The following is a 26,793-nucleotide window of genomic DNA, read 5'->3' on the forward strand; positions in this document are numbered from 1 at the left end:
CCCGGCCCATAGCACAGCCCCTTCCTCGGCTATGTGCTCAGGGCAAGTGATGTCTCCGTAAACTTGAGTTTCACCGTCAGTAAAGTAGGGATTGATAATAGTTTCCAGCCCTGGCTGGGTGAGAGGATTAAATGGGTCAGTGCTTGTGAATTGCTCAGCACTGTGGCCGGGCGCTGTGCATTTCAATAAAGGCTAGCTAGCCCCTGCGGTCCTTACCCGCACACCCTACTTACTTTTCTCTTCTCTGCTCTTTTGTTCTTCATCCCTTTTCTTGCTGAGATTCAGGAATTTTATTCCGTCCTATTGCTTCTGTTGACATTTGTTGGCAGAGTGCGGGGTACCAGCTTGGCAGCACCCTTGCCTTATCTGCTGGAGTGATCAGTTGCACCTGGGCTTGACTTCCTCCTAGTAGCCAAGGTCTTGAAAACTTTTAAGGAAAGGAGTTGTGGAAATCCCCAAACCCAGATCCCAGGATGGACAGAATCTGGGAATAAAGTCACTGTAGCCCTTGTGTTCACCAGTCCTTCTGGTCCCCTGAGCTGCAAACCACTTTGTGCTTTGTCTCAGCTAGAAGCTACAGTGCACCTTGGTGAAGCTCCGAATTTTTTTTTTTTTAACATCCCTCGTTGGTTCATTCAGCAGGTAGTTATTTGGTGCCTGTTGTATGCCAGCCACAGTACCAGCTTCTAGAGACGCTGTGGTGGACCAGACAGACCCAGTCCCTGTCCCCAGGGAACTTTCCAGCTTGAGAACCAGCAGGTGTAGGTACAGGGGATGCTCTGCTGGAGTTTTCAGGACTGGCTTGGAGGCTGGTGGTGGAAATAAGGGTGGTCCTCTTCTGAAGGAGTGACTAGGAAGGAGCTTTTGTTAGGTTTAAGTTACTTTGTAGTCTTATTGTCTTTTTCAGCGTGAGATTGGCTCCTGTTGGATTCGTTTTCCATTTTCTCTAAGAGAAATTAGACTTTAAGTTTGGGGCAGGCCTCATTTTATCTTAGCTTCTGTGTAGTTTGGACAAAATGGCTCCTGGAACTTAGTGGGGAAAAGGGAAGGAAAAAGGCATCAGGCAGAGTAGCTGACTGAACTTAGAAAAGTGGAGAATGGATTGGAAAACAGTTACTCGTAACAAACAAATTTGGAGTCAGACCCTGAGAGATGTCTAGATACAGAAGAGCCTACGAGCATGGTAGACTCCAAGGGAGTTGTTGATGGCTCTGAACTGCTGAGGCAGACGTGAGCTGTCGTTCGAAGCGTGTGTCAGTTTTAAGTGAATGTATTCTTTGGACCCAGACATAAAGAGACCATTGAATGTTTGCATAATGATGGATGTAAGTGATGTGGAGTGGTTCTATATGTTGTTCTGCCATACCTCAGGAGTTCTGGCAGTGTTTAGAGAGAGAGTAATTCAACAGATACGTGTTGATTGTACCACACTCCCTGGTGGTCTTTTGGAGACGAGCAGGATGTAGATGAAGACTGGCAGGAAGCCACCGAGGAGGATAGAGAGCAAAGCATGTGGTAACTGCGCTCATAGCATTCTGTGAAGGCGGAGAGACACCAGTGAAGTGTCAGAGGGAGTCTGAAGGCTTCCTGTGGGCAGCGTGTTCTTACAAGATATGTGTGGGGGATGGGGAAGGAACGAAAGGGACTTTGCAAAAACCGTGGGTGTTCAGGGCTGTGGTGGCAAGCTACTGTGGCTGCAGTGTGGGGTATGTGGAAGGAAGAGTGGCCTGAGATGAAGCTAGATACAGGCTGCCTTGTTGAAATACTCAACGTCATGCTCTGATCAGACTTCAGCCTCTGAGCACTGGCTAACCAGCAGGGTTGGGATCAGGGAAGTGACCGAATTTCAGCTGAAAGATAAATGACTGCCTCCATCTCATTATGTTCAGCCATAAGATTTTATGCGAAGTCAAGTGGGCCATAGGAAGTATCACCAGGAACAAAGCTAGTGGAGGTGATGGAATTCCAGCTGAGCTGTTTCAAATCCTAAAAGATAATGCTGTTAAAGTGCTGCACTCAGTATGCCAACAAATTTGGAAAACTCAGCCAGTCTAGGACTGAAAAGGTCAGTTTTTATTCCAATCCCAAAGAAAGGCAATCCCAAAGAATGTTCAGACTACCACACAATTACATTCATCTCACATGCTAGCAAAGTAATGCTCAAAGTTCTCCAAGCCAGGGTTTAATAGTATGTGAACCATGAACTTCCAGATGTTCAATCTGGATTTAGAAAAGGCAGAGGATTCAGATATCAAATTGTCAACATCTGTTGGATCATTGAAAAAACAGGAGAGTTCCAGAAAAACATCTATTTCTTTTTACTGACTACGTCAAAGCCTTTGACTGTGTGGATCTTAACAAATTGTGGAAAGTTCTTCAAGAGATAGGACTACCAGACCACCTTATCTGCCTCCTGTATGCAGGTCAAGAAGCAACAGGTAGAACCAGACACAGAACAACAGACAGGTTCCAAATCGGAAAAGGAGTACCTCAAGGCTGTATATTGTCACCCTGCTTATTTAACTTATATGCGGAGTACATCATACGAAATGCTGGGCTGGATGAAGCACAAGCTGGAATCAAGATTGCTGGAAGAAATATCAATAACCTCAGATATGCAGATGACACCACCCTTACGGCAGAAAGCAAAGAAGGACTAAAGAGCCTCTTGATGAAAGAGAAAGAAGAGAGTGAAAAAGCTGGCTTAAAACTCAGCATTCAGAAAACTAAGATCATGGCATCTGGTCCCATCATTTCATGGCAAATAAATGGGGAAAAAATGGAAACAAGTGAGAGACTTTATTTTTTGGGTCTCCAAGATCACTGCAGATGGTGACTGCAGCCATGAAAGTAAAAGACGCTTACTCCTTGGAAGAAAAGCTGTGACCAACCCAGACAGCATACTAAAAAGCAGAGACATTACTTTGCCAACGAAGGTCCATCTAGTCAAAGCTATGGTTTTTCCAGTAGTCATGTATGGATGTGAGAGTTGGACCATAAAGGAAGCTGAGCACCAAAGAATTGATGCCTTTGAACTAGGGTGTTGGAGAAGACTCTTGAGAGTCCCTTGGACCGCAAGGAGATCCAACCAGTCCATCCTTAAAGGAAATAAGTCCTGAATATTTATTGGAAGGACTGATGCTGAAGCTCCAATACTTTGGCCACGTGATGGGAAGAACTGACTCATTTGAAAAGACCCTGATGCTGGGAAAGATTGAAGGCAGGAGGAGAAGGGGACGACAGAGGATGAGATGGTTGGATGACATCACCGACTATATGCACATGAGTTTGAGTAAGCTCTGGGAGTTGGTGGTGGACAGGGAAGCCTGGCGTGCTGCAGTCCATGGGGTTGCAAAGAGTGACGTAACTGAACTGAAAAGATTTTAATACTTAAAAGAATAGTGGCTGTTGTAGCCAGAGTTTAATAATAGACTGTACAACAGGGAGACTAATTACCACTTCATAGAGATTTTGGAGAGAATCCTTAAACCATTAGATTTGTCAGGGTGCTTTGGCAACTTCCAACCATTGTACTAAGTGGATAATTTAGACCATTGTACTAAGTGGATGATTTTTTAAAACTACCAATCAGGTATTTGGGTGCCATCAGTCAGTGTGAAGTCAGCTACCACCTTCCAGATGTGTGGGTTGTGGTTATAATGGGGGAGGGAATTATCCTGTCTTGAGGAAGAATGTTGTGATTTTTATATGTTTAATGGAAATATCCATGACCAGGGAAGCGTTATTGATTTTAAAGATTGGATTGAGGATATTCTTTTGCAGTAAGATCTGAAGTTAACTTTTTGAATTTTTTCATTCAACAGATTGGTATTGAACATCTACTCCATGCCAAAGGTGTTGTTAGCCGCTAGGCTTTTCACTGGTAAACAGGAGAGAATTTGTGTTGCTCACAGTCTCATCAGTGAGATGATCATTAAACTGTTTATCAAATAAAGTAATTAAAAGTGTGATGAGAATTATGAAGGACAAGATGAAAAGTTGAGGGATGCGGGGACTGATGGACACTGTCAGTGATCTGGTCAGGGGGTATCTTTCTAAAGCCAGATGTGTGGAGTGAGGTGCAAGGTGGTGGGGAGCAGGGAGGATAGTCAGTTCTGAAGCCCAAGGAGGGAATAAGTGGGTGGTAGAGACAAAGCTTAGAGGATGAGTGAGGAGAGGTGGACATGTGATGGGGGAGCTGGGAAGAGGTCAGGCCACACAGGGCCTTGTTGGCCACAAAAAGGTGTTTGGGTGACTCAAAGCACTAGGAAGCCCCGCTGAAGAATTTTGAATAGGGTGAGTGATATGAGAGCCACCCATTTCTCTTTCAAAGAACTTTAAAAACAAAACGAAACAAAACACTTTTTCGGAGCTGTTTTAGGTTTACAGCAAAACTGAGGGGAAGCTGCAGATATTTCCTTATACTCCCTGAAAGTGAAGGTGAAAGTCGCTCAGTTGTGTCGACTCTGTGACCCCATGGACTAAACAGTCCATGGAATTCTTCAAGCCAGAATACTGGAGTGGGTAGCCTTTCCTTTCTCCGGGGGATCTTCCCAACCCAGGGATCGAACCCAGGCCTCCCTTCCCCTGCGCATGTATCGCCTCCCTTATTAGCACCATCCCCCACCACAGTGGGACATTTGTTACAGTCGGTGAACCGGCATTGATACAGCATTATCACCCACAGTCCATAGTTTTCCTTAGGGTTGGTGGTGTGCATTCCATAGGTCTGGACAAAGGTATGGTGGCATGCATCCATCATTATGGTGTCAGTACTTTTACTGCCCTAAAAATCCTCTGTGCTCTGCCTATGTATCCCTTCCCTCCCCACCCAAACCTTGGCAGCCCCTGATCTTTTTACTGTCTTCATAGTTTGCCTTTTCCAGAAGGTTACATGGTTGGAGTTATACAGCATAAAACCTTTTCAGATTGCCTTCTTTCATTTAGTAATGTGCACTTCAAGTTCTCCATGTCTTTTCATGATTCAATAACCCATTTATTTTTAGTGCTGAATAATACTCCAGTGTCTGGATGTACCAGAGTTTGCTTATTCATTCACTTGCTAAAGGACATCCTCATTGCATCCAAATTTTTACAGTTTTGATTGAAGGCGCTATAAATACCCTGGTGAAGGTTTTGTGTGGATATAAGTTTTGAGCTCCTTTAGATAAGTACCAAGGACTGCATTGCTGGATCATATGATAAGATTATGTTTAGCTTTATAAGAAACCTTCATGTTGTCTTCCTAAGTGGCTGTACCATTTTTTGTCCCCACCAGCAATGAATGAGAGTTCCTGTTGCCCCATATTCTCAACAGCATTTGGTGTTGTCAGTGTTAGAGATTTTGGCCATTCTGCTAGGTTTATAGTGGTATCTTGTTTTAATTTGCATTCTCCCGATGACATATGATGTGGAGCGTCTTTTCATAGACTTACTTGGTATCTGTGTATCTTCTTTGGTAAGATGTTTTGTTAAGATCTTTTGCCCATATTTTAATTGGGTTCTTGAGTTTTAAAAGTTCTTTGTATATTTTGGATAGCAGCCCTTAATCAGGTAGGTATTTTGCAAATATGTTTCTCCCAATCTGTGACTTGTCTTCTCCTTCATTTGCATAGTCTTTTGTAGAGCAGAAGTTTTTAATTTTAATGAAGTCTAGCTTATCAGTTACTTCTTTCATGGATCGTGCCTTTGGTAATGTTATCTAAAATGTCATCACCATACCCAGAGTCATCTAGGTTTTCGCCTATATTGCCTTCTGGAATTTTTATAGTTTTTGTGTTTTACATTTGGGTCTGTGATCCGTTCTGAGTTGATTCCTGTGAAGAGTGTGAATTCTTTGTCTAGACTCACTTTTCCCCTGTGGGTGCCCAGTTGTCCAGCACCATTTGTTGAAGAGGCTGTCTTCGCCCCATTGTGTTGCCTTTGCTCCTTTGTCAGCGGTCAGTTGGCTTTGTTTATGCGGGTCTGTATCTGCACTCTCTCTTCTGTAGATTCGTTTGCTCTTTCGCCGGTACCACACTATCTTGATAATTGGTGCTTTGTAGTAAGTTTTGCAGTCAGATTATATCTGTCCTCAGACTTTATTATTTTTTTCCATCAATATTGTGTTGGCTGTTCTGGGTCTTCTGACTCTATAAAACTTCAGAATTATTTTGTTGATAGCCGCAAAATAACTTACTGGCATTACACTGAACCTGTAAATCAAGTTGGGAAGAACTGACATCTTGACAATATTGAATTTACTTACCTATGAACATGGGATACTTCTCCATTTATTTAGTTCTTTGATTTCATTCTTGTGACTTTTGTAGTTTTCCTTGTATAGCTCTTTACACATTTTGTTAGATTTATACTTAAGTATTTTATTTGGGGGGATGCAAATATAAACGATGCTGTGTTTTTAATTTAAAATTCCACTTGTTCATAGCTCCTAGAGAGGAAAGTGGTCGACTTTTGTTACTCTTGTATTCTGCAACCTTGCTATGATTGCCTGTTAGTTTCAGGAGTTTCATTATTATTTTGGATTTTCTACACAAATGAACATGTCATCTGCAGAGATAATTTTATTTCTTCCTTTTCAGTCTTACATTTCCTTGTCTTATTGTATTAGCTAGAACTTCCAGTATGATATGGAAAAGGAGTGATGAGAGGGGGACATCCTTGCTTTTTACCTGGTCTTAGTTGGGGAAACTGCGTTTCTCACCGTTAAGTATGATGTTAGTTGTTGGATTTTTTGGTAGCTATTCCTTATCAGGTTGAGGAAGTTCCTCTGTATTTCTGGTTTAGTGAAGCTTTTTGTCTTGAGTGAGTGTTGGAGAGCTGATACTTCTTGTTTTTTTGGTAAAAGCTCCATTGAGGATTCGCATCCATGTGTATTACCCATTTAAAATGTCCAATTCGGTGTTCTTGGGGATATTCATAGAGTTATGCGGCCACCACTACAATCAATTTTAAGACATTTTACCCTAAAAAGACACTCCAAACCCTTTAGCAGCCATCCCCACCCTCGGCCTTTTTCCCTCTCAGCTCTAGGCAGTCACTGGTCTACTTTCTGTCTGTAGACGGGCTTACTCGGGCCATTTGCGTATTTCATCTTGGTGGAATCATCCAGTGCATGGTCTTCCGTGTCTGGCTTCTTTCACTAGGCATAATGTTTTCAAGGCTTATCATATTACAGTGTGTATCAGTACTTCATTTCTTTTTATTGTTGAACAATATATTCCGTTGTGTGGATACACCGTGTTTTGTATATCCATTCATCAGTTGATGGACAGTTGGGTTGTTTTACTTTGGTTTTATGAATGGTAATATTTTGAAATTATTTAAGTCTTTGTGTAGACATGTTTTCATTTCTCTTGGGTGTATAATTAGGAATAGAATTGCTGGGTCATATGGTAACTCTGTGTTTAACCTTTTGAGGAACTGCCAGACTTTCCGCAGTGACTGCCTCCTTTTATTCTCTACCAGCAATGTATGGGGCTTCCCAGATAGTGCTAGTGGTCAAGAACCTACCTGCCAATGCAGGAGACGCAAGAGATGTGGGTTTGATTCCTGCATCAGGAGGGTCCCCTGAAGTAGGAAGTGATAACCTGCTCCAGTATTCTTGCCTGGGAAATCCCATGGACAGAGGAATTTGGCGGGCTGCAAGCTGTGGGGCTGCAGAGTCGGACACGACTGAGCGTCTAGACAGCAGTGTACGAGGGTTCCAGTTCTCCACACCTCTGTTAACACTTATCTGTCTCTTGATTATAGCCATCCTAGTGGCTGTGAAGTGATAATGTCGCTGTGGTTTTGTTTTGCATTTTCCCTGATGATTACTGATGTTGAGCATCTTTTCTTGTGCTTATTGGCCATTTGTGTGTCTTCTGTGGATAAATGTCTATTCAGATCGCACTATTCAGTTGCTTGCTTGAAAATTATCTTTTGATTATTGAGTTTTAAGAATTTTTTATGTATTGTGGATATAAGTCCTTTGTCAGATAAATAATTTTTTCCTAGTATGTTGGTTGTCTTTTCTCTCTCTCTCTCTCTTTTTTTTTTTTTTTTTTTTGCTGCACTTTGCAACATAGAGGGTCTTAGTTCTCCAACCAGGGATCAGACTTGTGCCCCTGTATTGGGAGTGCGGAGTCTTAACCGCTGGCCCACCAGGGAAGGCCCTCTCTTCATTTTTCTTTCTCAAGTTTTGGCTGCACTGGCTCTTCGTTGCTGCGCGCAGGCTCCCTGCAGTTGTCGTGAGCAGGGCCTGCTCTTTGTTGCAGGGCCTCTCATTGCCGTGGCTTCTCCTGTTGCAGAGCATGGGCTCTAGGCACGTGAGCTTCAGTAGTTGTAGCACACAGGCTCAGTAGTTGGCTTGTGGAATCTTCCAGACCAGGGATGGAACCCATGTCCCCTGCCTTGGCAGGTAGATTCTTCTCCACTGTACCACCAGGGAAGTCCATCTTGTTACTTTTTTTTTGATGATGCCTTTGGAGCACAAAACTTTTTAATTTTGATGAAGTTGGAGAGCTCGCTGTGCCTGCTCTGTGTGAGCATCAACTTCTGGGGCAGCTGTGGAGGCAGGAGAGCAGCTGTTCAAGGACCGCACGGGGGTCCAGGTGAGAGGGCTGCTGGCTTCAGCTCGGGCATGGCCACAGAGCTGAGAAGGGGCCAGCGGGAGGCAGCTGGGAGACAGGGCTGGTGGAACACGGTGCGGGATTGCTGTCGCGGGGAGGGAGGGAGAGAGACCAAACGGGTGCTAGGACTTCAGCTTAGATAATTTCAGTCAGCTGCCTGTCGCCTGCTACAGAATTACGGTTGTTCTTAATGGTGCTTGGCAGGTGAGTCCTGTAGTCCCTTCTCACACACTTGAAGTGGCCTTTGGTTGTATGATCACTCATTGTGCCAAGGAGCGGGTCCAGGGATCCTGACCTTCTATATTGTCCTCTCACATCTCCTGAGCCACCTGCGACAAACATGCTGTGTGTGTTTGGATAGTGTGCCTGCCCTGCAGGTGCAGCTTTGAGGCGAACCCTCTGCCCCCTTCTAACCAGACTGCAGTCTCCAAGCCCCTTCTGTGCGGAGATTGTGGAGCTCTCAGCGAATGGTGTCAATTCAAGTGAATGAGTTTTTGAAATCTAAATGTCATAATTTGACAGAGCTACTTTGAGGGAAAAGGCTTTAAAGGAGGAAATAATATTCGCTGACATTCGAGAAGTGCTCAGTACTTCTGCCTGCTTCCTTGGAGACCTCATCGGCTGGAGCAGAAATTAAAACACCAGGAAAATGTCAGTTTTTGAGTCTACTGTGTTCTCCGTAGTTTTTTTAAGTATAGTCATTAAAAATCTCATTCTAGGGGAGTGTCTAGTGACGTGGCAAATGCTCATGATTTATTAAGCGTTTGTAACGTAGCATCTCTCTGATGGGCTTATGAGTGGCCTTTATTTCATTCTTTGTACTTTCCTGTATTTCCACAGTTTTTGAGGGTAAACGTATAGTTTTTACTTATTTTTTGGTGGGGCTGTGCTGGGTCTTCATTGCGGCGTGGGGGCTTCTCTGATTGTGGCGCGGGCTTAGTTGTCCTGTGGCCTGTGGGATCTTCGCTCCCCAGTCAGTGATCAAACCCATGTCCACTGCATTGCATGGCGGAATCTTAACCACTGGAGAAGTCCCGATAGAGAACATTTGTAACTTGTAAAAAAGTAAACTTTTATTTTAAAAGTGCCATGTAAAGTAGGGCGCATCCGCGTGCGTACACGCGTGAAGGAAGCACAGCTTTTCCTGCCCCTGTGCTGCGCTGCCCTTGGAGACGGAGAGGAGACTGGAAACGAGGCCACCATTTCTCGCCGGTGCAGTGGAGGTGACAGTGGTCAGTGACGCCTTGCCTCCTGAGGCTTTTGGTGAGGACTCAGTGAGTCGTGTGCTGGAATGGTCTCCACTAAGCACTTATGCCGCTCTTACGCTCTTGCTGTTTGCAACGTTGCTTTGGCTTTCGCGTCCATGTGTAGTGGTCTGCGTGCTTTCCCAAGGTGACTGACCGTGGCTGTTCTCTCTAGAGTTTGCCTGATAACCACTTCATTTTCACTTGACTTTGGGGTCATGTGGGTCTTGCCCAACCCTCTGGAGTTCTTACACAAATCAAGGATTGGGGAGCACGTGCACTGCTTAGCCAAGACAGCATTGCCCTTACAGAGTTGTCAGTTTATGAACTACGCTGCTGTATGGACAGGATCAACATTCACTGTCAAAGTTTCTGCTGTAGTAGCCTCTTGCCTGAACAACAACAAAGCTGTTGAACCTGTATGACCCTAGGCGCATTTCTGAACCTCCAGAGTGCTTCAGCTTCTGCTGAAAGAGGGCAGATTGGTGTTCTTAACCATCACTTGCACTTCTGCTTAGTCGCCTAGTCGCTTCCGACTCTGACCCACGGACTGTAGCCCGCCAAGCTCTTCTGTCCGTGGGGGGTCTCCAGGCAAGAGTACTGGAGTGGGTTGCCATGCCCTCCTCCAGCGGATCTTCCCAACCCAGGGATCGAACCCAGGTCTCCTGCACTGCAGGTGGATTCTTTACCGTCTGAGCCACCAGGGAAGCTGAAGAATACTGGGATGGGTAGCCAATCCCTTCTCTAGGTAAACTTCCCGACCCAGGAATCGAACCAGGGCCTCCTGCATGGCAGGCAGATTCTTAACCAGCTGAGCTACCAGGGAAGCCCTCCATCATCATAGAGGGACGTTCTTGTTTACTTACAGGAACAGGGCTTGTAAGTTACCCTGCCTACTTCGCTGTACGTCTTGTGTGCTGTGACTGTCAAATGAAACAGGGATTTGAAAATGCCCTGCAGATCTAGAGGATTTTTATCCCAGCGTTGCCCTGGGGCCATACTGGAGGAAAAATGAGCTTTTGCTTTGTTTCCATTCTTGCACTCATTGCTCCCTTGCCAGTTTTCCTTTTTCATAACTCATTCATTTATTCAATAAATACTTGTTGCCTCTGATGTGCCTGAACCTTTTCTAGGTGCCAGGGGCTAGAAGGGTGAGTGAGGTGGATGTGTGGGCTCTGCTTTTTGGGGGGCTTACACCAGTGGGGTTCAGGCAGAGAAGGCCATCAACAGGAGAGGAAGAGAGCGTGTGGAGAAAGTGCAGCAGCGGTGGGGTGTGATGGAGAGCCCTTTGGAAACGGCTCAGGACTGCTCAGCTGGCAAAGAATCTTCCTGCAGTGCCGGAGGTCCCAGTTCGATTCCTGGGTTGGGAAGATCCTCTGGAGAAGGGATAGGTGACTCACTCCAGTGTGCTTGGGCTTCCTTTGTGGCTCAGCTAGTAAAGAATCCACTCGCAATGCAGGAGACCTGGGTTCGATTCCTGGGTTGGGAAGATCCCCTGGAGAAAGGAAAGGCAACCTACTCTAGTGTTCTGGCTAGAGTATTCCATGGACTGTGTAGTCCGTGGGGTCGCAAAGAGTCAGACACAACTGAGCAACTCTCACTTGGAGGACTTGAAGGGCGAAAAGGCATAGATTCAGGTCTTGTCCACATGGCCTTGGACAAGTCCTGTGGTCCTCTGGCCCTTGGTAGCTCATGTAAAAGTTTGTACGGTAAGGATTTAATGGATGAGTGAGCGCTTCATAAATTATAACATACTATGTGATGATTGAGCATCTTTATTGAGGGAAGCTTTTTTTAGAAAAATTATCTATTTGTGCCTGTGCTGGGTCTTGCTGCTGGGTGGGCTTTTCTCTAGTTGTAGCAAGCAGGGACTGCTCTCTCTCTGTGGTGTGCAGGCTTCTCACCACCGTGGCTTCTCTTGCTGCCAGAGCACTGACTGGAGGGCATGTGGGCTCAGCAGTGGCAGACCCCAGGCTCGAGAGCACAGGCTCAGTAGTTGTGGCGGTCGGGCTTAGTTGCTCCGTGGCAGGTGCGGTCTTCCCAGATCAGGGATCGAACCCATGTCTCCTGCATTGACAGACAGATTTCTTCCCACTGAGCCCCTGGAGAAGTCCAAGGGGAGGTTTGAATCCACATTCCCGAGAGGTGTGGGCGGCAGGGTGGCGCAGGGAGGCGCTGCGTGGCTGAGGCGGCTGTGGGCGCTTCTCCCCCTGCAGACGGCATCCTCCGCCTGGGCTGGCCCACTGCTCTCCCAGCGCAGCGTCTCCACCGCCCTGTACACATCACTGTCATCGTCTTTTTGGCGGCATGGCACGTGGGATCTTAGTGTGCCAACCAGGGATTGAACCCGTGCCCCCGGCAGTGGAAGCGGAGTCCTAGCCATTGGGCTGCCAGGGAATTCCTCTTTTCCATGTTCTGTGCTTCCTGGTGGGCTTCAGAGTTTCGAATGTTTTCAGAGAAGCTTTCTCCACACTCTAGTCCATGCTAGCTCTCGCCTTCTCATTGAGACCCACAGGTTAGCACCAGTCATATCTGGTTTTGTGTCTTTTCAGGTTCTTTTGCCTCCCTGACTAGATCATACGCTGCTTGAGATTCAGAGCTATCTTTAATATTCTTCCCACCCCTTCCCCACCATTTATCATGATATAAATTACAGGGGGCAGAAAATAGGGCAGTGAGTTTTGGATTGTGATTTTGCTCATTCGCTTATTTGTGGCTGTGTGGGTCTTTGTCCTTGCACGCTTCCTCTACTTGCAGTGAGCGGTGACTCCACTCTAGTGTGGTGCACGGGCCTCTCATCACTGAAGTTTCTCCTGCTGTGGAGCACGGACTCTAGAGGGCAGGCTCGGGCGTTGCGGCTTGAGGGCTCCCAAGTGCAGACTCAGCACTTGCGGTGCGTGGGCCAAATCTTCCAGAAGGGATCGAACCCGTGTCCCCTGCACTGGCGGCAGACTCTCACCCAGTGCCCCCCCAGGGAAGTCCTCAAAAGTAATCTTAATGGCACTTAGTTTACTTTCCCTGTGTAATTAGGCTCTGACTGTAGTTTGTATCCACCTGAAACTTCCTTGTTCCCACTGTGAACTCTGGTTTGCCTTTGCATGACTAGACATCGAAAGCGTTGTCATGCCTTGTTCTTCAGCCCCAGGTTTCCCCAGATGCCGGCTAAAATCCCTCGTCTTGCCTGATGATCAGCGGTGGAGACCTTGGCCATGGCGTCTGTGTCGGAGCCTGTTACCTTCAGAGAGTTCTGCCCTCTGTACTACCTGCTCAATGCCATCCCCACGAAGATCCAGAAGGGGTTCCGCTCGCTGGTGGTCTACCTCACGGCCCTCGACACCAACGGGGACTACATCGCCGTGGGCAGCAGCATCGGCATGCTTTACTTGTACTGCCGGCGGCACGACCAGATGAGGAAGTACAACTTCGAGGTGGGTGCCGCTTGTCTCCCACTGAGCGTGTGGGCCCTGGCTGGTGTGTAACACGCCTGCGAGTCCCAGGATGGGGGTTACTTCTGAGTTGCTGAAGTGTGGCCTGAGCGTCCTACCCAAAGAGCACCTTAGAGCCATCTTTCAGGTGGAGCGCAACTAAAAATGCAGTGTTGTGACTTGTTTTTCTTGCCTCCGAAAACCCAGCATTACTTTAAGAGAGAGCATTATAGTGTTTAACACTTGGAACTTTGAAAATAGGCACAGTTTTCTAAATGGGTTTTTTTTTCTTCTTCTGCTTTTTAAAAAATTTTTTGGCCATGCCACGTGGCGTGCAGGATAGGACTTGGGTCCCCACCAGTGGGAGCGTGGAGTCTTAACCCCTGGACCACCAGAGAAGTGTCTGAAAGTGTTTCCGAGTGTTTTCTCAAGAGTGCGTTCACTGACTGACTCAAGTAATCTCTAGGTATTCTGGCAAAATTATTTAAAAAAACGGGTCAGGATCAGTGTTGGCCAGGTGCCAGAACGCGTAGTCTTAAATGAGGGCACTTCTGTAGCGCCCTGCTGTTGGGGTCCTGACCGACGTCTCTTCTGGGCTGCCGACTCAGGCAGCTCCGTCTGTTGTAGGTGTTGGGAATGCACCATCACTGTACTCCCCTGTCTCGTCAGGATCTGTGATTTGTAAGAACGTGGGTTTTGTGAGAGACTCAAGGGTGACTGAGGTGTGGCTCCTGCCACTTGGGGCTCTGCACTGTGGTTAGTGGACTTTTGCAGACTAAGACAAGGCTTTTGTATTTAAGAGAAGTATTTACAAGTATCTATATTTTAATCAGTATCAACTTATTAAAGTTTAATTTATAAAGTTGGTTTTTATTAAGCCTCTGTACTCAATTAAAATAACACAAATGGTTAGCATCCATACTATGTGCCAGGCATTATTCTAAACCCTCTACACATATTCACTCATTTTATCCCCACAGAACTCTGTGAGGTAGACAGAACAACTCCATGTTGTTTCGTCATCTCCGTTCTATCAGGGAGACAGATGAAGCTCAGAGAGGCTGCGTGACTTGCGAGATAGTCAGAAGGGGTGACACCGTGGTCTGAACTTGGGCAGATTGGCTCTGGAGTTTATATTTGTATTTTTTGTATGAAAATTTAAAGTATTGCTGTTTCTTTTCTTGATTAATAGGGCATGGGTTTGACTGATCTAATTCCCCAAACATTTAAGACCATTACATAATTAATCTTTAAAACTGTGGCTATGAACTGTTGTTTTTGTTCAGCTGCTCAGTCATGTCCGACTGCGACCTCCTGGACTGCAGCATGCCAGACTTCCCTGTCCTCCACTGTCTCCCGGAGCTTGCTCAAACTCATGTCCATCGAGTTGGTGATGCCATCCAACCAGCTCATCCTGTCACCCCCTTCTCCTACCCTCAGTCTTTCCCAGCATCAGGGTCTTTTCCAATGAGTCGGTTCTTCAGGTGGCCAAAGTATTGGAGCTTCAACTTCACCATCAGTCCTTCCACTGAATATTCAGGGTTGATTTCCTTTAGGATTGACTGGTTTGATTTCCTTGCTGTGCAGTGGTTATGAATTAATCTGAAATCTCTCAAATAGTTTAGCACTGAACAAGGAAAACTTAATGACTCCAGCAGTGACCGCCCCTTGCACACGATAGACCAAAGAAATCCATGCCTAGACGCATCCTAATCAAACATCTAAAAACTCAAGACAGAAATCTTAAAAGCAGACAGAGAAAATGACACATTGCTTGTAGGGGACAATTACCTGAATGATGGGAAATGTCTCATCAGAAACTACGGGGGCTAGAAGATGTCGGTACCGCATGTATAAAGTGTTGAAAGAAAAGAACTGTCAGCTCAGAATTTTTATCCAGCAAAAATATATTAGGAAAGAAGGTGAAATAAAAATGTTCTCGGATGGAGGAAAACTAAGGGGATTCATTGCCAGCACACCGTCTCTAAATAATTGCTTCAGGAAGTTCTTTAGGCAAATGATAGCTGATACCAGAAGGAAACTTGGAACATCAGTAAAGAAGGAAGAATAATAGTAAATATACTAGGCTGTTTTCTTCCTCTTGAGTTTTTAAAAAATATATTTGACAGAAAAAAATTATATCATTGTCTGATTGAGTTTTCAGTTTATACACATGGAGTAATATATAAAAGAATTATAATGTAAGAGGGGAGAGTAAGGGACCTATAGGGTAGTAGGGTTTCTTCATTCTACTTGAAGAGGTTAAATGCTGAGTCTAAATAGATGTTGAAAAGTTGTGTGTGTATATGTACGCGCACGTGTGTGTTTGTATATCTCCCGCATTTGATATGGTAATCCTCAGAGCAGCCACTGAAAACCCCTGTGCAGCATGGTATAGTAAAAAATTCCTATAGACATACCAAAGTAGAATGTTAAATATATTGAGACAGTTCTCAGGAAAACACTAAAGGTTAAACAGAAGAAGGAAAAACAGGAGTAACAAACAAAAAACAAAATCACAGACTTAAATTGAAACATGCCAATAATTATATTAAATGAAAATGATCCATACACATCAATTTAAAATTACTGGGATGGAAAAAAACTCATGAACAACTATTTGTTGTTTATAAGAAACCCATTCAAATATGATCACATGTCAGCAGATAAAAAGTAAAAGGATGAAAAAATGTGCCATGTAAATGCTTATCAGAAGAACATCGAGGGCTTCCCTGGTGGCTCAGCAGTAAAGAATCCACCTGCCAATGGAGGAGACACAGGGTCGATCCCTGGCCCGGGAAGATGGCACATGCCGCAGAGCAACTAAGCCTGGGCGACAGCTCCCGAGCCTGCGCCCCAGAGCCCTCAGTGCTGCCGCGGCTCCTGACGCCCCCGTGCCCTAGAGCCCATGCTCCGCAACAAGGGGACCACTGTAAGAAAAAGCCCTTGCTCCACAGCCGCAGAGTGCCCCCACTCGCCGAGACTGGAGAAAAGCCCACGCGGCAAGAAAGATCCAGCACAGCCAAACATGAGCAAATGAAAGTATTACAGAGTGCCGAGTGGCTGTATTAACATCAGAGTAGCCCTCTGAGCAAGGAAATAACCAGAGAGACAGTATTTAATGACAAGAGCGGCGGTTCAGTGGGACGGCCCAGTGGCCCTACCGTGGTCCATAGTGTGTTGTGCTCCTTAATGACAGAGCTTCACGACAAATGAAGCAACAGCTGACACAGCTGAAAGAAGAAGGAGGAAAATCTGCAGTTCTAGCTGGAGATGTCAACACCCCGCTGTCAGTAATAGCAGCAGACAGAAAATCAGCAGGCATGTAGCAGACCCTAGCAGGCCCATCTACCTTTGTGATCTAAGTGATGTTTACAGAGCACTCCACCCAACAGCAGCTCAGAGCACATTCTTTACAAGTGAACATGGAACAGTCACCAGGACAGACTGTATTCTTGGTCGTAAAACACTCCTCAATAAATTTAAATTGGAGCACTTTATGTAAAGACCACAGACCTTCAATTTGTAAAATAACACTGTGTCCGTGAAGCACAATAAAACGAGGCGTGCCTATAACTATTTTTAAAGTTTCTGCCTCCAAACTGAAAAAAAAACTTAAGCAAGAGTTTAGTCCTCCCCAGAGTGAAAGTACAAATTGCATCTGATGCCAGTTTCCTAGTTTTACTGGAACTAGTCTTCTGTTTATTAGATGAGCCCCATGAACTCTGAAGGGGTGTGCCGTGTGCAGACAGCCTCTACAGGGACGAGCAAGACTGGGGGGCTCTGGTGCAGATGACCCAACCCAGGAAGGTGGAAGGGGACCCTGGGAAGTCCTATGCATAGGGCCATAAGAAAGCATATTTTACTGGGCCCAAATCCACACTTAGCAACTCTGAGTATCAAAAGTGTTTTTGAATACCCTTTGGGTATAAAATATAAGCATATTGTGGAGAATCACAAAGGAAGTAGAAAATAAAACTTCTCATTTTGGCGAGAACAGAGAATTTGATTTAGAATATTAGGGTTTTAAACAAAGCTAAATATCTGTATGTAAACACATAGGAAAGGATCTGGAGGAATACCTCCCAGCTTTTCATTATGAGGATAGAGGGGACTGAGCATGGGGGCAGGAAGGAGAATGGAAGTATCTTTCTTTTTTTTTTTTACTTTATTATTTTTTATGTTAAATATTGTAGACTTATTAGAATTTGGACAGTAAGTACATATTCATCTGTTACTTGTATAAACACAACAACAAAGACTTGCTTTGAGCTTTGACTGTCCGTCACTAGTTGCGTGAGCTGAGGATGAATTAAGTATGTCATTGTTCCTGTAATTTTCGGTTTCAGAGCTGGGAGTCTTAGAGTCATTTGGCACAATCACTGTATTTTACAGATAAAGAAACAGTGAGATTCCTGCCCCAAGCCACATAGCTGGTTGCCTAACCATTTTGCTGTCTTCCTAGTGAGAAGGCAGGGCCTCCACAAAAACCTGGATCTAGAGGACAGTGGAAACAGGTCAATTAAGAGTTTCTTTGGAATTTCCTAGTGACAGTTGGGAGGTGCATCAGCTAGGTTTTGTTTGTTTGTTTGTTTTTTTAAAATTTTGGCCACACTGAGGCATATGGGATCTTAGTTTCCCAACCAGGGTTCAACCCATGCCCCCCTGCAGTGGAAGTGCACAGCCTTAACCACTGGACCATGAGGGAAGCCCCTCAACCAGTTTGGTTTAGGGAATGTCTGAGATGTTATGGGAAGGTAAACACAAACTCGTTTCGCTGTTGTCGTTCAGTTGCCCAGTTGTGTCTGACTCTTTGTGACCCCATAGACTGCAGCACACCAGACCTCTGTATCCCTCACCATCTCCAGAAGTCTGCCCAAGTTCATATCCATCGCATCAGTGATGCCATCTAGCCATCTTATCCTCTGACTCCCTCTTCTCCTTCTGCCCTCAATCTTTCCCAGCATCAGGGAATTTTCCAGTGAATCGGCTGATGGTATCAGATGACCAAATTACTGGAGTTTCAACTTCAGGGTCAATCCTTCTGTTGAGTATTCAGGGTTGACTTCCCTTAAGATGGACTGGTTTGATCTCCTTGCGGTCCCCGGGACTCTCGCGAGTCTTCTCCAGCATCGCAGTTCGAAGGCATCTATTCTTGGGCACTCTGCCTTCTTTACGGTTCAGCTCTCACAACTGTGTGTGACCACTGGGAAGACCACAGCCTTGACTGTAGGCCTTTGTCGGCAGGGTAACGTCTCTGCTTTTCAGCACACTGTCTAGGTTTGTCGTAGCTTTCCTTCCAAGAGGCAAACATCTTCTGATTTCAGGGCTGCAGTCACCACGCAAAGTGATTTTAGAGCCCAAGAAGAGGGAATCTGTCACTGCTCTCACCTGTTCTCCGTCTGCTTGCCGTGAAGTGATGGGGCCGGATGCCATGATCTGAGGTTTTTAATTCTTAGTTTTAAGCCGGCTCGTTCACTCTCCTCCTGCACCCTCTTCAAGAAGCTCCTTAGTTCCTCTTCGCTTTCTGCCTCACTGGTAGAGAGAATGGCAAACCACCCCACTGTACTTGCTGTGAGAACTTCATAGCTGTATAAAAGGACAAAAATTAGCTTACCCTCTAATAAATCCATGTGTGGCATGCATGGGTGAAAGATTATGTTTTTAAATGAAGCTATTTTCCAAAAGAAGAAAGCAGATCTTTTATATGATAAAGTCTGAGGTGTTTTCAAGAATAATGCTTTTAGAAACCTTTTTTCTTACACAAGTTAGTGGGAGAGGGCAGATGGAAACACAGGAAATGCTTCCTTGCTAAGTGCAAAAGCATGGAGGAAATGCTGTGAGGAGCTAGTAAGTACAGAAGTGTTGTAAACCTGTTGTTAGATATACGGTGTAACACACATAAGAAGAGACCAGAAAGTCAGGAAGATAAGCCGACCGGAGTTTCTGGTTTTTTGCTTTGAAATTAAATGTGTGATCTCTTTAGCACCTAGCACGTTGTTGAAATTTCATAGATTTGCCCTCAAAACTGTCTTTGCGTTAAGCGTAACTGTGCGAGTTCTCATTTCTGCAGCTTTTCCACACTGGTCTCCTGGTGAATTTATTCAGCAAGTATTTATTGAGTATTTACCCTGTGCCAGGCCCATTTTAGGACTTGGAAATGCAGTGGAGAGCACACCAGCTCTAACGCGCAGAACAAAAGATGAGTGCAAGAAGGCCCCACTTGGCCGGGTGGGGAGCAGCGCTAGGGGAGGGGAGAGGGGAGTTGCCAGCAGGAGTGGCTGCTGACTGAGCAGGTGACAGGTGAACACAGGCCTCGAGAGTGAGCAGCTCCCCAGGAGGAGCTTCCCGCTGGAGGGTCCCGGGGGAAGGGAGGGGACGTTGTGAACGGCTCATTGACCGATGCCTGTTGTATTTTTTAAAGTGATGCAGAAATGAGAGCTTTTGAATCACCATGTCAGCCAGAGGTGTGTGTATCTAATGCCTCCCGTGTCCTGATGGAAGTAATAACTCTACAGTTGTTGCTGAGTAACAAGACTTATAAAGCTTTGGTGATTAAGACAGTGTGGTATTACTACAGAAATAGATAAAGAGGTCATTGGAACAGACTAGAGAAGCCAGAAAATCCGCATGTATATGAACACAAAGTGATAATACAAAGATTTTCTGGTAAATGATGTGAGCAGTTGGATATGAATATAGGGGTGGAAGTGAAACTTGATCCCTACCTCACTATGTATGGTTATTTTGTCTTAGCACTTCAAAGGTACTATACCATTGTCTTTTGACTGCTGAGACTTCTGCTGGAGGTCTAATTGTTTTTCTGTAGATAATCTGCCTTCTCTCTGTCCTAATGATAGTCTCAGGCCCCTGCGACTTCCTTCAAGCCTAGTAGACCTTTCCTACTCCAATTTGCCTCGGGAAATTGTTCCAGAAGAAGATGCCTTGGTTTAACTTTGAGATCATTAAAAAGTTGTATAAATATTGAAACTTTGGTTTCAGTTAAACGGTGGTTTATTAAACTGTGGTTCTTTGCTAGTAAAGAAGAATAGTGAAACATTTCTTATGAATTTAGTGCGTTTATATCTTATTTGAGTCTTAAACATTTCTAAGTAGTTCAGATCTGTTGGTTACTTGATGTGCTAGGAGTTTCTACTGAAGGTTCAGCTTTGACACACTAAAAGCAGCTCATAAAGAAAGCCTTGTCAGACTTTACAGCTTCTTTGAGCTTGCTCACAAAGAACACTTTTTCCCTGATGTTTTTTGTTTTGTGTATAGGGGAAAAGTGCCTGCCAAGGAGCCTAAGAAACTTGGCTAAGACCTATTGGTGAAGTGATTGTCCAGAAAACCACTGCTGGCTTCTTGCAAATCAGAGCTTTTTCTCTTGAGCTAATTACTAGATTTCTGTTTGAGGAAGTTAAGTTGCCACATAGAGGCAACAAGAAGTGTCCCCACTTCCCTCCCTGGAAGCTGGAAAGGAGGGAAATAGAGGCGTTAAACACGTAATAGATAAGCTCTTCGGAGGACAGAGTCTCCTTAAAGAGACAGAAGAGGACAGAACTGTCTTCATTTCAAAAAGAAGAGTGTATGACGGAGGGGAGGCCGGCGGGCTGCTGGGTAACCTTGGGAAACTAACCGTTGGGCTGAACCGGGCTTTGCAGGAGGTGGGGGTAGCGATTCCCTGAGGGCTCTGATGCCCTTGGTGTGGCTAGCCCTGAGGCTTACTGAGGTTTCCTCAGAAGTTGCCCCATGCTTGCTGAGCAGCTTTTGAACTAGAACTTGGTGCCTACCTACATCGGCCAGTGGGGGCAGAATGCCGGTTGTCCTACGTGACCCTTCTGGTTTGTGCGAGCATTCATTCACTGTGAAATAGTCATACATTGGCTTTGGGGTTCAGCTCCGTGTGAGTTGGATGATCACAAAACAACCCTCCTGGGCTGATGAACAGCAGGACACGGAACGAATTGAATACCCGGATCAGGAAGCTTGAGGGCAGATCCTTCAGGTGCCCATTCACCAGTGTGGATCTGTGTCTTAGGAACTTCTCTACACTTCTGTGTGTAAACACACAAGCATGAAAGCTCTGAATAAGAGCGTGGGAGTGATGGATCCCAGTTCCACAGTGGTGGTCTGATGCAGCAATGCAGTCAGGTTGCGGGGCGGGGGGTGATGCAGGGCATAGAGGGCTTCAAAGGTGCTCTTGGAGTCCTCTTCCCCAGGCGGGTGGGGGCTCCACAGGCGCTCACTCTGTGGCGGCTCTTCCAGCTGTTTGTGTGATCGTGTGTGTCAGTCCAGTGCAGTTGCTGAGTCGCATCCAGCTCCCTGCAATCCCATGGACTGCAGCACGCCAGGCCTCCCTGTCCATCACCAGCTCCTGGAGCTTGCTTAAACTCATGTCCGTTGAGTCAGTGATGCCATCCAGGCATCTCATCCTCTGTCATCCCCGTCTTCTGCCTTCAGTCTTTCCCAGCATCAGGGAAATGAGTCAGTTCTTCACACCAGGTGGCCAAGGTATTGGAGCTTCAGCTTCAGCATCAGTCCTTCCAGTGAATATTCAGGACTGATTTCCTTTAGGATTGACTGGTTTGATCTCCTTGCAGTCCAAGGGACTCTCAAGAGTCTTCTCTAGCACCCCAGTTCAAAAGCATCAATTCTTTGGTGCTCAGCTTTGTTTATAGTCCAACTCTCACATCCATACATGACTACTGGAAAAACCATAGCTTTGACTAGATGGACCTTTATTGGCAAAGTAATGTCTCTGCTTTTTAATATGCTGTCTAGGTAGGTCATAGCTTTTCTTCCAAGGAAAGAGTGTCTTTTAATTTCATGGCTATGGTCACCATCTGCAGTGATTTTGGAGCCCAAGAAAATAAAATCTGTCACTGTTTCCATTGCTTCCCTACCTATTTGCCATGAAGTGATGGGACCACTGGAGAAGGGAATGGCAAACCACTTCAGTATTCTTGCCTTGAGAACCCCATGAACAGTACGAAAAGGCAAAGAGGTAGGACACTGAAAGATGAACTCTCCAGGTCGGTAGGTGCCAGTATGCTACTGGAGATCAGTGGAGAACTAACTCCAGGAAGAATGAAGAGACAGAGCCAAAGCAAAAACAACACTCAGTTGTGGATGTGACTGGTGATGGAAGTAAAGTCTGATGCTGTAAAGAGCAATATTGCATAGGAACCTGGAATGTTAAGTCCATGAATTGAGGCAAATTGGAAGTGGTCAGACAGGAGATAGCAAGAGTGAACATCGACATTTTAGGAATCAGCAAACTAAAAGGGACTGGAATTCGTGAATTTAACTCAGATCACCATTACATCTACTATTGTGAGCAGGAATCCCTTAGAAGAAATGGAGTAGCCATCATAGTCAAATGCAGTTCTTGGATGTGATCTCAAAAATGACAGAGTGATCTCTGTTCATTTCCAAGGCAAACCATTCAGTGTCACAGTAATCCAAATCTATGCCCCAATCAGTAATGCTGAAAAAGTTGAATAGTTCTATGAAGACCTACAAGGCCTTCTAGAACTAATACCCCCAAAAGATGTCCTTTTCATTATAGGGGACTGGAATGCAAAAGTAGGAAGTCAAGAAATACCTGGAGTAACAGGCAAAGTTGGCCGTGGAGTACAGAATGAAGCAGGGCAAAGGCTCATAGAGTTTTGCCAAGAGAATGCACTGGTCATAGCAAACACCCTCTTCCAACAACACAAGAGAAGACTACACATGGACATCACCAGATGGTCAATACCAAAATCAGATTGATTATGTTCTTTGCAGCTGAAGATGGAGAAGCTCTATACAGTCAGCGAAAACAAGACCGGGAGCTGACTATGGCTCAGATCATGAACTTCTTGTTGCCAAATTCAGACTTAAATTGAAGAAAGTAGGGAAAACCACTAGACCATTCAGGTATGACCTAAATCAAATCCCTTTAATTTTACAGTGGAATTGAGAAATAGATTCAAGGGATTAGATCTGATAGAGTGCCTGAAGAACTATGGACGGAGGTTTGTGACATTGTTCAGGAGGCAGGAATCAAGACCATCCCCAATAAAAAGAAATGCAAAAAGGCAAAATGGTTGTCTGAGGAGGCCTTACAAATAGCTATAAAAAGAAGAGAAGTGAAAGGCAAAGGAGAAAAAAAAAAAGATACACCCATTTGAATGCAGAGTTCCAAAGAATAGCAAAGAGAGATAAGAAAGCCTTCCTCAGTAATCAGTGCAAAGAAATAGAGGAAAACAATAGAATGGGAAAGACTAGAGGCCTCTTCAAGAAAATTAGAGATAGCAAAGGAAAATTTCATGCAAAAATGGGCACAAGAAAGGACAGAAATGGTATGGACCTAACAGAAGCAGAAGATATTAAAAAGAGGTGGCAAGAATACACAGAAGAACTATATAAAAAAGATCTTCATGACTCAGATAATCACAATGATATGATCACTCACCTAGAGCCAGACATCCTGGAATGCAAAGTCAAGTGGGCCTTAGGAAGCATCACTGCAAACAAAGCTAGTGGAGGTGGTGGAATTCCAGTTGAGCTATTTCAAATCCTAAAAGATGATGCTGTGAAAGTGTTGCACTCAACATGCTAGCAAATTTGGAAAACTCAGCAGTGGCCACAGGTCTGGAAAAGGTCAGTTTTCATTCCAATTCCAAAGAAAGGCAATGCCAAAGAATACTCAAAACTACCTCACAATTGCACTCACATGCTTGCAAAGTAATGCTCAAAATTCTCCAAGCCAGGCTTCAACAGTACGTGAACCATGAACTTCCAGATGTTCAAGCTGGATTTAGCAAAGGCCGAAGAACCAGGGATCAAATTGCCAACATGTGCTGGATCATCAAAAAACCAGGAGAGTCCCAGAGAAACATCTACTTCTGCTTTATTAAGTATGCCAAAGCCTTTGACTGTGTGGATCACAGCAAACTGTGGAAAATTCTTAAAGAGTGGGGAATACCAGACCACCTGACCTGCCTCTTGAGAAATCTGTATGCAAGTCAGGAAGCAACAGTTAGAACCGGACATGAAACAACAGACTGGTTCCAAATCGGGGAAGGAGTATGTCAAGGCTGTATATTGTCACCCTGCTTATTTAACTTATATGCAGAGTACATCATGAGAAACACTGGGCTGGATAAAGCACAAGCTGGAATCAAGATTGCCGGGAGAAATATCAATAACTTCAGATATGCAGATGACATCACCCTTATGGCAGAAAGTGAACAAGAACTAAAGAGTCTATTGAAAGTGAAAGAGGAGAGTGAACAAGTTGACTTAAAACTCAACATTCAGAAAATTAAGCGAATGGCATCTGGTCCCATCACTTCATGGCAAATAGATGGGGAAACAGTGACAGACTTTATTTTGGGGGGCTCCAGAATCACTGCAGATGGTGACTACAGCCATGAAAATAAAAGATGCTTGCCCCTTGGAGGAAAAGCTGTGACCAACCTGGACAGCATGTTAAAAAGCAGAGACATTACTTTGCCAACAAATGTCCATCTAGTCAAGGCTATGGTTTTTCCAGTAGTCATGTATGGATGTGAGAGTTGGACTAGAAAGAAAGCTGAGTGCTGAAGAATTGATGCTTTTGAACTGTGGTGTTGGAGAAGACTTGAGAGTCCCTTGGACTGCAAGTAGATTCAACTAGTCCATTCTTAAGGAAACCAGTCCTGAATATTCACTGGAAGGATTGACGCTGAAGCTGAAACTCCGATATCTTGGTCACCTGATGTGAAGAATTGACTAATCAGAAATGACCCTGATGCTGGGAAAGATTTAAGGCAGGAGAAGGGGACGACAGAGGATGAGATGGTTGGATGCCATCAGTGACTCAGCAGACATGAGTCTGAGTAGACTCCAGGAGTTGGTGATGGACAGGGAGGCCTGGCGTGCTGAGGTTCCTGGGGTTGCAAAGAGTTGGACATGACTGAGCGACAACTGAACTGAACTGGACTGATGGGATCAAATGCCATGATCTTAGTTTTTTGAATGTTGAGTTTTAAGCCAGCCTTTTTATTCTCCTTTTTCACTTTCATCAAGAGGCTCTTTAGTTCCTCTTCGCTTTCTGCCATAAGGGTGGTGTCATGTATATGTCAGTATATTGTCTTGTATTTATGATCGTATTTCACTGTTTTAGAAAATGAAAAATAACCATGCCACGAGACACTTGATGTGCAGCTGACTGCACCCTGAAGGCAGCAACCTTGCCTGCCCACCCCTCTCCTGAGCATGTCAGAGCTAACCTCGTCCTTCCTGGACCATGAGACCCCCTGAAAGCAGCACCTTTGTGTCCCCACAACGAGCACAGTGAGGCCATCAGTAAACATTTAACTGCTTAAACCTAGTTCATCTCATTTTAAACTAGCAATTCTTTTATATAGGCTACTTGATATTATTAAAGTCTATCTCATTTGTAGACTTGTATGAAACAGTACTAGATTGATATCTTAATGCTCTTAGTGTGGTAAAAATCCCATTATTAAATAATGTGGTAAATGAAGGATTGATTTTATGAAGTAAATGTATTGCTAAAAATTATGATATTAACAGTGCATTTGAACCTTAAGTGTTTGGGTATCTTAAAAGAGGTTTTGTATATCCATGCAGTCATGAAAAATAATCTTTAAGTATATTATCTCTCTAAATAAAGTAGAATTGTTGGCAGTGTGTTTGTTTTTAAAGAGGGACTCACAGTAAATACTTTTTTAAATTGGTTTTTATTTTAATTTGTCCTCTTGGCCGTGCTGGGGTTTTCACTGTTCTGTGCAGGCTTCCCTAGTCGCGGTGAGCCAGAGCTGCTCTTCGTTGCAGGCTGTGAGCTTCTCACTGCGGTGGCTGCTCCTGTGGCGGAGCACAGGCTCAGCAGTCGCGGCCCGCGGGCTCAGCAGCCACGGCCCGCGGGCTCAGCAGCCGCGGCTCGCAGGCTCTAGAGCGCAGGCTCAGCAGTCACGGCGCGCGGGCTTAGTTGCTCTGTGGCTCACAGGCTCAGCAGCCGCGGCCCACAAGTTTAGTTGCTCTGTGGCATGTGGAATTTTCCCAGACCCCAGTGTCCCCTGCCTTGGCAAGCAGATTCCTATCCTCTGCGCCACCAGAGAAGTCTGTTAATGTCTTTGAACTGTGTGTCACTTGGCGGTAATCTGACTTCTTCCCCGCCACGGGGATGGGCGGTGTATCGAGGCCACCGAAGCCACCACCGTGCTCATTCCATGGCACACCTCCTCCTGGCTGCTCCCAGGCTGTCCCTCCTTCAAGGTCACAGCCTGCATTGTGGTCTGACAGTTCTTCCTGCCTTCTCCAGCTGCATCCCTTTTTCCCTCAGAGATTTTTTTTCCCGCAGTAAGTGCCTTGAATGTCTGATTTCATCCTCAGGGCCTGCTCCCTGCGCACACAGACTAATGCAGTGGTATCGTTCCGTCTCCCAAGATTTCTGCAGCCGATTTGTTCTGCCAGATACTGTGAGAAGAGTGTTGAAATCTCCAAACTTACAGTGTGCATGGT

At 45.2% G+C, this 26,793-nt stretch overlaps 1 protein-coding gene across 6 annotated transcripts in view; it reads left to right on the forward strand.

Annotated features, from left to right (window-relative positions):
* Window positions 1-26,793, forward strand: part of TECPR2 (tectonin beta-propeller repeat containing 2) — a 100,517-nt gene that overhangs the window by 594 nt on the left and 73,130 nt on the right. For 5 of the 6 annotated variants that reach the window (XM_042235524.1, XM_042235526.1, XM_042235527.1 and 2 more), the window contains exon 2: window positions 12,996-13,284. In XM_042235524.1, the coding sequence (XP_042091458.1) occupies window positions 13,066-13,284 (219 nt within the window). In that variant the 5' untranslated portion in view covers window positions 12,996-13,065. Of the gene's footprint in view, window positions 1-703; window positions 9,876-12,995; window positions 13,285-26,793 lie in introns of those variants that run through there. The other variant, XM_042235525.2, reaches the window with a different exon arrangement.

The sequence above is a fragment of the Ovis aries genome, chromosome 18, assembly GCF_016772045.2.
Source record: "Ovis aries strain OAR_USU_Benz2616 breed Rambouillet chromosome 18, ARS-UI_Ramb_v3.0, whole genome shotgun sequence".
NCBI classification, from domain to species: Eukaryota; Metazoa; Chordata; class Mammalia; order Artiodactyla; family Bovidae; genus Ovis; species Ovis aries.